Source organism: Crotalus tigris, unplaced genomic scaffold (assembly GCF_016545835.1).
Source record: "Crotalus tigris isolate CLP2741 ecotype Arizona unplaced genomic scaffold, ASM1654583v1 scf7180000020772.1195989, whole genome shotgun sequence".
NCBI lineage: Eukaryota > Metazoa > Chordata > Lepidosauria > Squamata > Viperidae > Crotalus > Crotalus tigris.
Window position 1 is genome coordinate 523,342 of NW_024098171.1, and position 12,255 is coordinate 535,596.

The 12,255-nt window shown below is 45.9% G+C and overlaps 1 protein-coding gene across 1 annotated transcript in view; it reads left to right on the forward strand.

Annotated features, from left to right (window-relative positions):
- Positions 1-12,255, forward strand: part of ATRN (attractin) — a 176,695-nt gene that overhangs the window by 146,955 nt on the left and 17,485 nt on the right. The window contains exon 27 of the mRNA XM_039368374.1: positions 9,915-10,022. Within this exon, the coding sequence (XP_039224308.1) occupies positions 9,915-10,022 (108 nt within the window). The remainder of the gene's footprint in view (positions 1-9,914; positions 10,023-12,255) is intronic.

A 12,255-nucleotide genomic window follows, 5' to 3' on the forward strand; every position in this document is an offset into this window, starting at 1 on the left:
TTTTTCTTTTTTTTAAAAAAACAAACAAATGCCATAAATGTGGCTTTTTACAAAGTTGGTTACAAACCTAATTAGCTAACGTTAATGCAATCGCTGCCCCAGGGAACCGAAAACTTAATTTTAAGCGATGATGGAAATACTGCCACGGAATTATTTATCTGTTGCCTTGTCTGGATCTCTGCATGGGAAGGCTGGTGTGTCCTTCTCCCTTTCGTTTCTCGAAGAACGTAGTGCGTTTCTTTTAGACATTTAAGGGTGTCAACCTCTTATTGTTAAAAGAAATGGAAAAATCCAAAAATTACGGATTGGGGTTTTTTTTTTGGCTTTTTGCCCCAATGGCTAGATTAGGCAGCACGGAGAGCTTTTAAAGAATTGAAACAGGGTGGAAGGGGCTGGGAACAGTGCTTTTTAATACAGCTAATCCTTCACTTAGAACAATTCTTTTAGTGACCGTTCAAAGTTACAACTGCACTGAAAAAAGTAACTTAACTTAATGACCTTGAAACATATGAAGAACAGCTGCGGGACTTGGGTCTGGCTAGTCTAAAGAAAAGAAGAAATAGGGGAGACATAATAGCAGTGTTCCAGTATCTGAGGGGCTGCTGTAAAGAAAGAAGGGGTCACGTTCACCAAAGCACCAGAGGGAAGGACGAGAAACAATGGTTGGAAACTGATCAAAGAGAGAAGCAACCTGGAATTAAGGAGAAACTTCCTGACAGTGAGGACAATTAACCAGTGGAACAGCTTGCCACCACCAGAAATCGTGGGCGCTCCATCACAGGAGGTTTTTCAGAAGAGACTAGACAGTCACTTGTCTGAGATGGTGTAGGTTCTCCTGCTTGAGCAGGGGGTTGGACTAGAAGACCTCCAAGGTCCCTTCCAGCTCTATTCTATTCTATACCGTTGCAGCATCCCCACGGTCACGTGATCAAAATTTGGCAACTGGCCTGCATTTATGACAGTTGCAGTGTCCCTTCTGACAAGCAAAGTCAATGGGGAAGCCAAATTCACTTAACAACCGTGTTACTAACTTAACAACTGCAGAGAGCCGTAAAATAAGCCAAAATTCACTTAAACTGGAGACAAAAACATACAAGGAACGGTTGCTGGAATTGGGGATGTCTAGTTTAACGAAGAGAAGGACGAGGGGGGACATGATAGCAGCCTTCCAGTATCTCTGGGGCTGTCCCAAAGAAGAGGGAGTCAAGCTATTCTCCAAAGCGCCTGAGGGCAGGACAAGAAGCAACGGATGGAAACTAATCAAGGAGAGAAGCAACCTAGAACTAAGGAGAAACTTCCTGACAGTGAGGACAATTAACCAGTGGAACTGCTTGCCACCAGAAGTTGTGGGTGCTCCATCACTGGAGATTGTTAAGAAGAGCCATTTGTATGAAATGGTAGAAATGCTTGAGCAGGGGATTGGACTAGAAGACCTCCAAGGCCCCTAATTTGAATTGAAAAAACAATAATAATGGAAAAACGGTTTTCACACCTAACATTAAGCCACGAGGCAGGCACAGATTGCAAACGGTCACAACTAGATGGAATCAGACCTCTATTTTGGTCATAGATCAGCGTGAAATAACACCAGAGAACCAAATATGCGCAATAATAATAATGTTAATAATAATGTTAATAATAATGTTAATAATATTAATAATAATAAAGTTGGAAGGGACCTTGGAGGTCATCTAGTCCAACCCCCTGCTCAGCCAGGAAATCCTATACCATTTCAGACAAATGGCTGTCCAGTCTCTTCTTAAAAACTTCCAGTGTTACACTTACACTTAGACAAAATCAAATAAACCCCATTATGGCTGAATGCGACACAAGGAGCTGGTCCATATGTCAATCTTTGAATAGCAGGAACTGGTCATAAGCATAAATGTATAATATTTTCCACCCCATATCAATATATTGGCAGTTTTGCCTGCTAAACATGTAATAAATATCCAGATACCAAGTTTATTTCTGACAACTGCAAATGTGGCTATTAGTCTGGTTTGGCTGTCTAGATAGAACCATGATACAATTATGTGGGTAACACTTTATACAGTTTTTCTGTCAAGGGAGAGGACGGTCCCACCGAGGCATTGCAATAAATCTTAGCGCATCCAATTTTTTTTTTTGCTATGTAATGTATGGGCAAATTGTAGGTTACAGGTTTTTTTGCCTGGCTTGATGTTGCTATCGCTCTTCCTGCAGAGTTTCTCAATTTTTCTCATTGTCCACATCCTAAAATGTCCTTTCTTAGGAGTGGAGTAACATGATAAAGAAAGCTGCTTGTGGGGCGAGTGGCTTGGACAGAGGTTGAACTGTGGGGACCCAGATGCTCTCTGAGCTGGGTGGTTGTTCTTGCAGACGTTTCATGACCCAGCTAGGTAACATCATCAGTACTAGAAGTGGGGCTTGCGGAGGAGAAGGAGGAGGAGAAGAAGAAGAAGAAGGAGAAGAAGAAGAAGAAGAAGAAGAAGAAGAAGAAGAAGAAGAAGAAGAAGAAGAAGAAGAAGAAGAAGAATAAGAAGAAGAAGAAGGAGGAGGAGGGAGGAGAGGAGGAGTGAGGAGGAGGAGGAGGAGGAGGAGGAGGAGGAGGAGGAGGAGGAGGAGGACTACAACAACTGTGGGGCCCTTGTTGCTCTCTGAGCTGGGTGATTTTTCTTGCAGACGTTTCATGACCCAGCTAGGTAACATCATCAGTACTAGAAGTGGGGCTTGCGGAGGAGAAGGAGGAGGAGGAGGAGAAGAAGGAGGAGGAGGAGGAGAAGGAGGAGAGGAGGAGGGGGAGGGGGAGGAGGAGGAGGAGGACTGTGGGGTTCTTGGTGCTCTCTGAGCTTGGTGGTTTCCTTGCAGATGTTTCATGACCCAACTAGCTAACATCATCAGTGTTAGAAGGGAGTGGGGTTTGCATGGAGGAGGAGGAGGAGGAGGAGGAGGAGGAATGGGGTTCTTGGTACTCTCTGAGCTTGGTGGTTTCATGACCCAGCTAGGTAACGTCAGTGATAGTAGGGAGTAGGGTTTATGTTTCCACGTGGGTTCTTAAGATGTGTTGGTGTAAAATGGAAAACTAATAAAAATTGTTTTGGGGGGAAAAAAAGGAGGAGGACTGTGGGGTCCTTGGTTTTCTCTGAGTTTGGTTGTTTTCTTGCAGACGTTTCATGACCCAACTAGGGAACAGCATCAGCCCTAGCAGGCAGTTTGCAGAGAGGAGGAAGGGGTGGGCGAGAAGGGAGAAAAGCACCATGGGCCCTTGGTGCTCTCTGAGGTTGGTGGTTTTCATGCAGACTTTTCATGATCCAACTAGTTGGCATCAACAGTGCCGCTGCTGCTGTGCTGTTGATGATGCGATGACCATCAGTGCTCATTTGCACTGATGACGTTCCCTAGCAGGGTCACGAAATGTCTGCAGGAAAACCACCCAGCTCAGAGAGCAGCCAGGCCTCCCCCCCCCCTTCATTTCAACCCCAAGCTGCGAATACTCACCTCTGTCAGACTGCATGCAGCTTTTTTTAAAAAAAAGAAAAAATGTGGACAGAATACCCAAGATTGGGATCTGATCCGAGATAAAACAGGCCCTGTTATTTCTAATGGCTTGGAAAATGTACGTCTGTTGATGCAAATCTAAAATTGCATTTGCGTGTGGGTTTTTTTATTTCTTCTTTCTTTTCCCCGCTGCCACACATCACACCGCAAAATTCAGCTTCTAGTTTGCAATCAATTATTCCTTCAAGTTCTCTCTGACGAGCTCTATTGTCCAAAGCCTAGTGTTTTCCCATCCCGGGCGTGTGAATTTTTGCCTTTGCGTCTGTTCAGTTGCGTTTAGTGCAGTGGTTCTCAACCTTTTTAATGCCGCCACCCCCCCCCAACCGGTTGTAAGTCGAGGACTACTCAACCGGTCGTAAGTCGAGGACTACTCAACTGGTGCAGCCCCGTTTGCAGAATGGGGCTTTTGGCGGGCTCAGCAGGGCAGAGACAGCCTGGACAATTCCTATTGGCTTTTGAAAGCCAATAGAATTAAGACTCTATTCAAGAGAGTCTATTCTATTGGCTTTCAAAAGCCAATAGAATAAAAGGGAGGAGCACAGCTAAGGAAAAGGGGGAAAAAATGGCGGACTGCGTTGTTTGGCGACCCCCGTGAAATGGTCGTTCGATCCCAAATGGGGTCCCAACCCACAGGTTGAGAACCGCTGGTTTAGAGGAAGTGTGAGCCCCTTTCTCTAACTGGCTGCAGCCCCAGCCGTGTAAAACATAAGTTTTCCTTCTCTTCCGAGAAGAATGAATGCCCTCCTAACGATTGAAGTGAAGAAAGAAAGAGAAGGAATGCAACAAAGGCGGGAGAAGAATAAAGCTACAAAAAGAGTGGAAAAACCGTTGCAAATGACCTTTCTGGGCTCCTGGAGCTCTGGGAATAACGGTGGAAGTGAAGGCGTTCCTCCGTCTCTCCTGGCCTGTTGGCAGTTCAGATGGTCCTCGACTTAACGACCACAATAGAACTCCCAAAATGTCCATGGTTAAGGGAGACCTTTGTTGTGCATTTTGCCCCGTTCTATGACCTTTCTGGTCGTTCAGTGAATCCCTACAGTTGCTAAGTTAGTAACATGGTCTTAAGCGAATCTATTCCCTCCAAGCACTGATGATGTTCCCTAGCTGGGTCATGAAACGTCTGCAAGGAAAGCACCCAGCTCAGAGAGCACCAAGGACCCCGTGGTGGTGGTGGTGGTGGTCGTCTTCTTCTTCTTCTTCTTCTTCTTCTTCTTCTTCTTCTTCTTCTTCTTCTTCTTCTTCTTCTTCTTCTTCTTCTTCTTCTTCTTCTTCTTCTTCTTCTTCTTCTTCTTCCTTCTTCTTCTTCTTCTTCTTCTTCTTCTTCTTCTTCTTCTTCTTCTTCTTCTTCTTCTTCTTCTTCTTCTTCTTCTTCTTCTTCTTCTGCTCCTCCTCCTCCTCCTCCTCCTTCTCCTCCTCCTCCTCCTCCTCCTCTTCTTCTTCTCCTCCTCCTCCTCTTCCCCTTCTCCTTCTCCTCCTCCTCCTCCTCCTCTTCTCCTCCTCCTCCTCCTCCTCCTCCTTCTCCTCCTCCTCCTCCTCCTCCTCCTCCTCCTCCTCCTCCTCCTCTTCTCTTCTCCTCCTCCTCCTCCTCAACCCCATTCCCTTCTAGCATTAATATTATTACCTATTTTGGTAAAGAAACATCTGCAAGAAAACCACCCAGTTCAGAGAGCACAAAATACTCCACAATCACCCTCCTCTCCACAAGCCCTACTCTTTTCTAGCATTGATAATGTTACCTAGTTGGGTCATGAAACGTCTGCAAGAAAACCACCCAGCTCAGAGAGCAGCAAGGATTTCACAGTCCTCCTCGTCCTCCTCCTCCTCTTTGCAAACCCCCTCCCTTCTAACTGATGATGTTACCTAGTTGGGTCATGAAACGTCTGCAAGAAAACTACCCAGCTCAGAGAGCACCAAGGACCTCCCAGTCCTTTTCTTCTTCTTCTTCTTCTTCCTCCTCCTTCTCCTCTTCCTCCTCCTCCTCCTCCTCGTAGAGACCCACCTCACGTCCAGATCTTACGAACGGATGTCTGCCATCCATCCATCCTGAGCGTGACTCGGCCAGCTTGGAAACCCCGTGTTTGCCTTATAATTTGAAGGGGTGAGCAAGCCGTGTAGATGTGTCCAAGTAACCTCACGAGTGGGTGCTTTGATTGTGTGAACGTTCAGACTCCTCGCCGAGTTAATGAGTTTTGCTAGGTTCTTATTTCAGGCATATTTATCAGGACAGCTTGCTCTGCCTTTTTTTTTTCCTCTTTTTTTTTCTTGGTTTCCACAGCCATTAGACAAAGCACTTTATGGTAGCTGAAGGGCCCAATTACTGAGCGGCAACCCTGCAATCTGCTTTTGCGGCTTGCTTCAGCTGGCAATCTGCTCAACATCTTTTAAAGGAGGAGGGTAAAAGCTGCCTGCCTCGGATGGACTTGTCCCCAGTCACTTCTGCAACGGCAGCTTTCTGGGCGGGGATCCGGGTGGAGGATCCAGCAGACAAAAAAAGTCTTTCTGATAGCAGTAGTAGAATACAGAAGGTCGAATAGCAGAGTTGGAAGGGGTCTTGGAGGTCTTCTAGTCCAGCCCTTCGGTCGAGCAGGGGACCCTGCACCATTCCCAGACAAATCGGTGGTCCAGTCTTTTCGTGAAAACCTCCACCCACAACTTCTGGAGGCAAGGAGTTCCACTGGTTAATTGTCCTCACCGTCAGGAAATTTCTCCTTAGTTCTAGGTTGCTTCTCTCTTTAACGATCGTCCACTTGTGATTTATTTATTTTATTTATTTATGAGACTTATATGCCACTTTAAGTGCAAGCACTCTCTAAGCGGTGTACACCAGTAAGCAATGAATATATATATATTTACATTGCCCCCAACCATCTGGCTCCTCATTTTACCTACCCCGGAAGGATGGAAGGCTGAGTCGACCTTGAGCCGGTGAGATTTGAACCGCTGACCTGCTGAACACAGTCAGCTAAAGTGGCCTGCAGTACTGCACCCTAACTGCTGCGCCAGCCCGCAGGTGCTTCAGAGGATCAGAGTTGTCAGAGTTGGAAGGGTCCCTGGAGATCCTCTAGTCCAACCCCTGCTGTCTTAAATGGGCTGTCTTAGCATTTACCATCTCTCAGGTTGAAATCTTTTCTGTCCCTGACAAAAATCGCTCCCCACCTTTATAAGATCGTGCTTGTAATTCTGTCTTCCTAAGACTGGTGGAGGGGCCACGGATGCTTTCCCTGTTGAGTTTCTGCCTCCTGGAACTCGCATTTCTGTCGCGTGTAATGTGCAGCGCCGCTGGCATTTCATAAATCCAGCAAAAAAAAAGAGAGACAGACAGACAGACAGAGATTTTGTCACAGTTTTTGGGTGTTCAGCCTGTGGTTTTATTGACCGAGAGTACCGGATTTATGATTGTAATTCTCTTTTCTTTATTTGTAACTTCTAAAGTCTTTTTTTTTTCTCTCTTTCTTTTTGGATTCCATTAGCCTCCTTTTCCTTCTTGGCTAAAAGATAAATAAAATGGTGGAACGAATGCTGAAAGAGGAGATTTTTAACCATGACTATTGAGATAAACCTTAAACCAGGGGTTTTCAAACTTGGCCCTTTTAGGACTTGTGGACTTCAACTCCCAGAATTCCTCAGCCAGGCACGCTGGCTGAGGAATTCTGGGAGTTGAAGTCCACTCCTCTTAAAGTCCATATCAGGGATCTTCAAACTTGGTCCTTTGATGACTCGTGGACTTCAACTCCCAGAATTCCTCAGCCAGCATACCTGCCTGAGGAATTCTGGGTGTTGAAGTCCACTCCTCTTAAAGTCTATATCGGGGTCTTCAAACTTGGTCCTTTGATGACTCGTGGACTTCAACTCCCAGAATTCCTCAGCCAGCATGCCTGCCTGAGGAATTCTGGGTGTTGAAGTCCAGAAGTCATAAAAAGGCCAAGTTTGAAGATCCCTGATATAGACTTTAAGAGGAGTGGACTTCAACTCCCAGAATTCCTCAGCCAGCATGCCTGCCTGAGGAATTCTGGGTGTTGAAGTCCAGAAGTCATAAAAAGGCCAAGTTTGAAGATCCCTGATATAGACTTTAAGAGGAGTGGACTTCAACTCCCAGAATTCCTCAGCCAGCATGCCTGCCTGAGGAATTCTGGGTGTTGAAGTCCAGAAGTCATAAAAAGGCCAAGTTTGAAGAACCCTGCCTTAAACAGACTCCTATTACTAATAAAGCAAATCTGAAGACTTGTCATTGTATAACTTACTGCACAGCTGCTGGGAACAGAAATGAACTGTTTCTCTTTTTTTAAAAAAATGCAGTTATATCAAGAAAGACGCTTCTGCTTTACTACTACTACTTCTTCTTCTTCTTTTTCTTCTTCTTCGTCTTCTTTTTCTTTTTCTTCTTCTTCGTCTTCTTCTTCTTCTTCTTCTTCTTCTTCTTCTTCTTCTTCTTCTTCTTCTTCTTCTTCTTCTTCTTCTTCTTCTTCTTCTTCTTCTTCTTCTTCTTCCTATTATTTGCATACATAGATTTAGAGACCTATAAGTACTTGACTTGTTTAGCCAGCATTTGAAGTGATATGGCCCTTTAAAAAGGGACTGTTATCCAGGCCTCATACTTACGACCGCCTCAGCTCCCCCATAGTCAAAATTCGGGCGCTTCCCAACGAGAGTGTATTTACAACAGTTGCAGTGTCCCAGCATTGTGTGAATGATATTTGCAACCATCCCAGCTGGCCTCCATCAAGCAAAGTCAATCAGGTGGGGGAAGCTGGATTCGCTCAATGACTGCAAGAGTTCACTTAATAACAGGGACTAAAAAAACAATGGTAAAATCAGTCCCGACTTACTAAATAACCACCTTGCTTAGCAGCCCAAGTTGGGGATCTCCATAGTAATTGCAAGTCAAAATCTACCTGTATGGATTGTCAGATAAATAGATGTGGGTGGAGGTTCCTTCTCCAAAGCTTGTGGGTTGGTTCCCGGACGTTTCGTTACCAGGCTGGGTAACATCTTCAGCGGAGTTCAGGGGATGTCCGAGTTGGTGTTCTTCTGCCTATAAGGGCTTCATGTGGTCAGTAGGTGTTGTGATGAGTCAGGTGTGGGTGTGTCAAGTGAGGGTCTTGTGATGAGTCAGATGTGGGTTTGTTGAGCGAGGGTTGTGATGGGTCTTGAGATGAGTCAAATGTGGGTGTGTTGAGTGAGGGTCTTGTGATGGGTCTTGTGATGGGTCAGGTGTGGGTGTGTTGAGTGAGAGTCTTGAGATGGGTCAACTATGGGTGTGTTGAGCGAGGGTCGTGATGGGTCTTGTGATGAGTCAGATGTGGGTGTGTTGAGTAAGAGTCTTGTGATGAGATGGGTCAACTGTGGGTGTGTTGAGCGAGGTCTTGTGATAGGTCTCGTGATGAGTCAGGTGTGGGTGTGTTGAGTGAGGGTCTTGTGATGGGTCGGATGTGGATGTGTTGAATGAGGGTCTTGTGATGGGTCAGGTGTGGGTGTGTTGAGTGAGGGTCTTGTGATGGGTCAGGTGTGGGTGTGTTGAGTGAGGGTCTTGAGATGGGTCAACTGTGGGTGTGTTGAACGAGGGTCGTGATGGGTCTTGTGATGAGTCAGGTGTGGGTGTGTTGAGTGAGAGTCTTGTGATGGGTCAGGTGTGGGTGTGTTGAGTGAGGGTCTTGAGATGGGTCAACTGTGGGTGTGTTGAACGAGGGTCGTGATGGGTCTTGTGATGAGTCAAGTGTGGGTATGTTGAGTGAGGGCCTTGTGATGGGTCAGGTGTGGGTGTGTTGAGTGAGGGTCTTGTGATGAGTCAGGTACGGGTGTGTCGGGTGAGGATCTTGAGATGGGTCTTGTAACGGGGAGGTTACATCAGGTCAGGGTCAATGGGAGGTGAACGGCTGGTGAGAGTGGGGGATTGCGCGGGATGGTTGAGAGTCGGTGCCGTCTCTGGCTGTGTGATTAATTTGGATCCTGAGGGCTTCGTAGGCCAGTTGTAAGTCGATGTGTCTATGGATGGAACAGCTGGTGGAGGGCCAGGCTTTGATGAACTCAGGAGCGTGGCAGGTGGTAGCGTGGCCGATGACGCCAACCAAACTGGTGCTGTTTGGTGTCGCTGTGGGTGGAGATTAAGGATCTGGGATCGTGGCCTTTGACTTCCAGCCGAGCTGGCTGGGGAATCCTGGGAGCTGAAGTCCATTCAGCTTAAAGCAGCCGAGGTCGAGAAACACAGCTTTAGATGCCGGTTTTACAATTTAAAATATTTTCGTTCCGAGCAGAGGTGGGTCTCGGCTCCTGCCTTCTCTCGCTTCCCCCTCCTTTTTCCCAAAGGTCTATGGCCCTCGAACATGTCGGACCCCCCCTCCGCCTCCTGTATTAACATCCTGGTGTTTATTCCTCAGCAATTGCTTCGGGAGATGCAACAGATGGCCAGCCGCCCCTTTGCTTCCATCAACGTTGCCTTAGAAACGGACGAAGCGCCCCCGGACCTCATCGGAGGCAGCATTAAGGTGAGACGCTGGCCCAGCCGGGGCCGTTGCGAGCCGGTTAATATTTATAGATGCTGGACTTCGGGCCCAGATGGCAAGTCCGGAGTCGAAGTGTATGAGACGTTTAGCCCTAACCAAAAGCCTCTGTGTGCCGAATCCGTCTATGTGCCTCGGTCTTGATCTGAACTTCCTTCCTCCGGGCTGCTCGTGTCCATCTTGCGGTGATGTGGTTTAAATTTAAAAAACAAATAAATAAATAAATCCAATTCTTTATTATTATTTTTTTGAGAAGATGGTGATGATCATGATGATGATGATGATAGTAATAGAATTGGAAGGGACCTTGGAGATGATGATGATGATGATGATAATAATAATAATAATAATAATAATAATAATAATAATAATAATAATAGTAATAATAGTAATAATGATAGTAGTAGTAGTAGTAGTAGAATTGGAAGGGACCTTGGGGATAATAGTAGTAGTAGTAGTAGTAGTAGCAGCAGCAGCAGCAGCAGTAGTAGTAGTAGAATTGGAAGGGACCTTGGTACTACTACTACTACTACTAGTAGTAGTAGTAGTAGTAGTAATAGAGTTGGAAGGGACCTTGGAGGTAATAATAATAATAGTAATAGTAGTAATAGAATTGGAAGGGACCTTGGAGATGATGATGATGATAATAATAATAGTAGTAGTAATAATAATAATAGTGATAGTAGTAGTGGTAGTAATAGAATTGGAAGGGACCTTGGAGGTGGTAGTAGTAGTAGTAGTAGAAGAAGAAGAAGAATTGGAAGGGACCTTGGGGGTACTATTACTAGTAGTAGTAATAATAGAGTTGGAAGGGATCTTGGAGGTAATAATAATAATAGTAATAGTAGTAATAGAATTGGAAAGGACCTTGGAGATGATGATGATGATAGTAGTAGTAGTAATAGTAATAGTGATAGTAGTAGTAGTAATAGAATTGGAAGGGACCTTGGAGGTAGTAGTAGTAGTAGTAGTAGTAGTAGTAGTAGTAGTAGTAGTAGTGGTGGTGGTGGTGGTGGTGGTGGAAGAAGAAGAAGAAGAAGAAGAAGAAGAAGAAGAAGAAGAAGAAGAAGAAGAAGAAGAAGAAGAAGAAGAAGAATTGGAAGGGACCTTGGGGGTACTACTACTACTATTACTACAAGTAGTAGTAGAAATAGAATTGGAAGGGAACTTGGAGATGATAATAAGAATTAGAATTAGAATTGGAAGGGGCCTTGGAGGTCATCTAATCGAACCCCCTGCTCAGGCACGAAACCCTACACCTGTACACCTATATCTATAAGATAGGCATAATATCTTGTAAACAAGGACAACGCAATTTAATAATATTAATAATGAGGTGATAGTATGTCTTGATACTGCACTGGGGAGGCCACACTTGGAACACAAGTATCTTCTTGGTGTCCTCCCACACTCTTCGGCAGTGCTCTTCAACTGTGGCAACAGTAAGACCTGTGGACTTCAACTCACAGCTGGCTGGGGAATTCTGGGAGCTGACGTCCACACACCTTATAGTTGCCAAGGTTGGGCAGCCCTGCTGTAAAATCCTGCTCAGTCTGCAGGAGATTGGGCTCAGCCCTATGAGCCTAGTGCATTGCAAGTTGTCCGGTGTGCGTATGTATGTGTGTGTGTCAGACTTTTTCAAGTGCCCCTCCCCTTTTCCATCTCAGCCTCGCTGGACGTGTTTTCCCCCACCGCCCCCTTGCTCTGCTGGCCCAAACTTGCCAGCCTTCCACCTCCTTCTTCCCTTCCCTTCTGAGAAAAATCCCTTGAGAAGCTGGCCCTATTCCCCCCCCTTCCTCTTCCTCCCATTCACCCACCCACCCACCCCCCTCCTCATATTCCTGGACTGGGGAGATACGAGGTGTGGGCATATGTTCCAAATTAATATGGAAGCGGGCATCCATTGTTGTTCTGCATACCAAACGGGCCTGGGAATTGGCGAGCGTCTACCTGCTTTGAAATTCATCCTCCACAACCGTGTTTGTGGCCTCTTTTGACGGAAGCCGAAAGTGATACGGCCACAGGGAATCGGGGAGCAGGTTCGTCAGACGTGCCACAGTTTGGGAAGCAGGGGGGTGGGAAAGAAAAGAAAAATCACACAACGAGACTCAGTTGCTTAGATTTGCTCACCGCCTCTTATATATTCTTTCATTTCCCGTGTTTCCTTTATCGGCTGCGTATTCCCTGTGCAGCTACTCAAGGCAGCCACGTTGCAAGA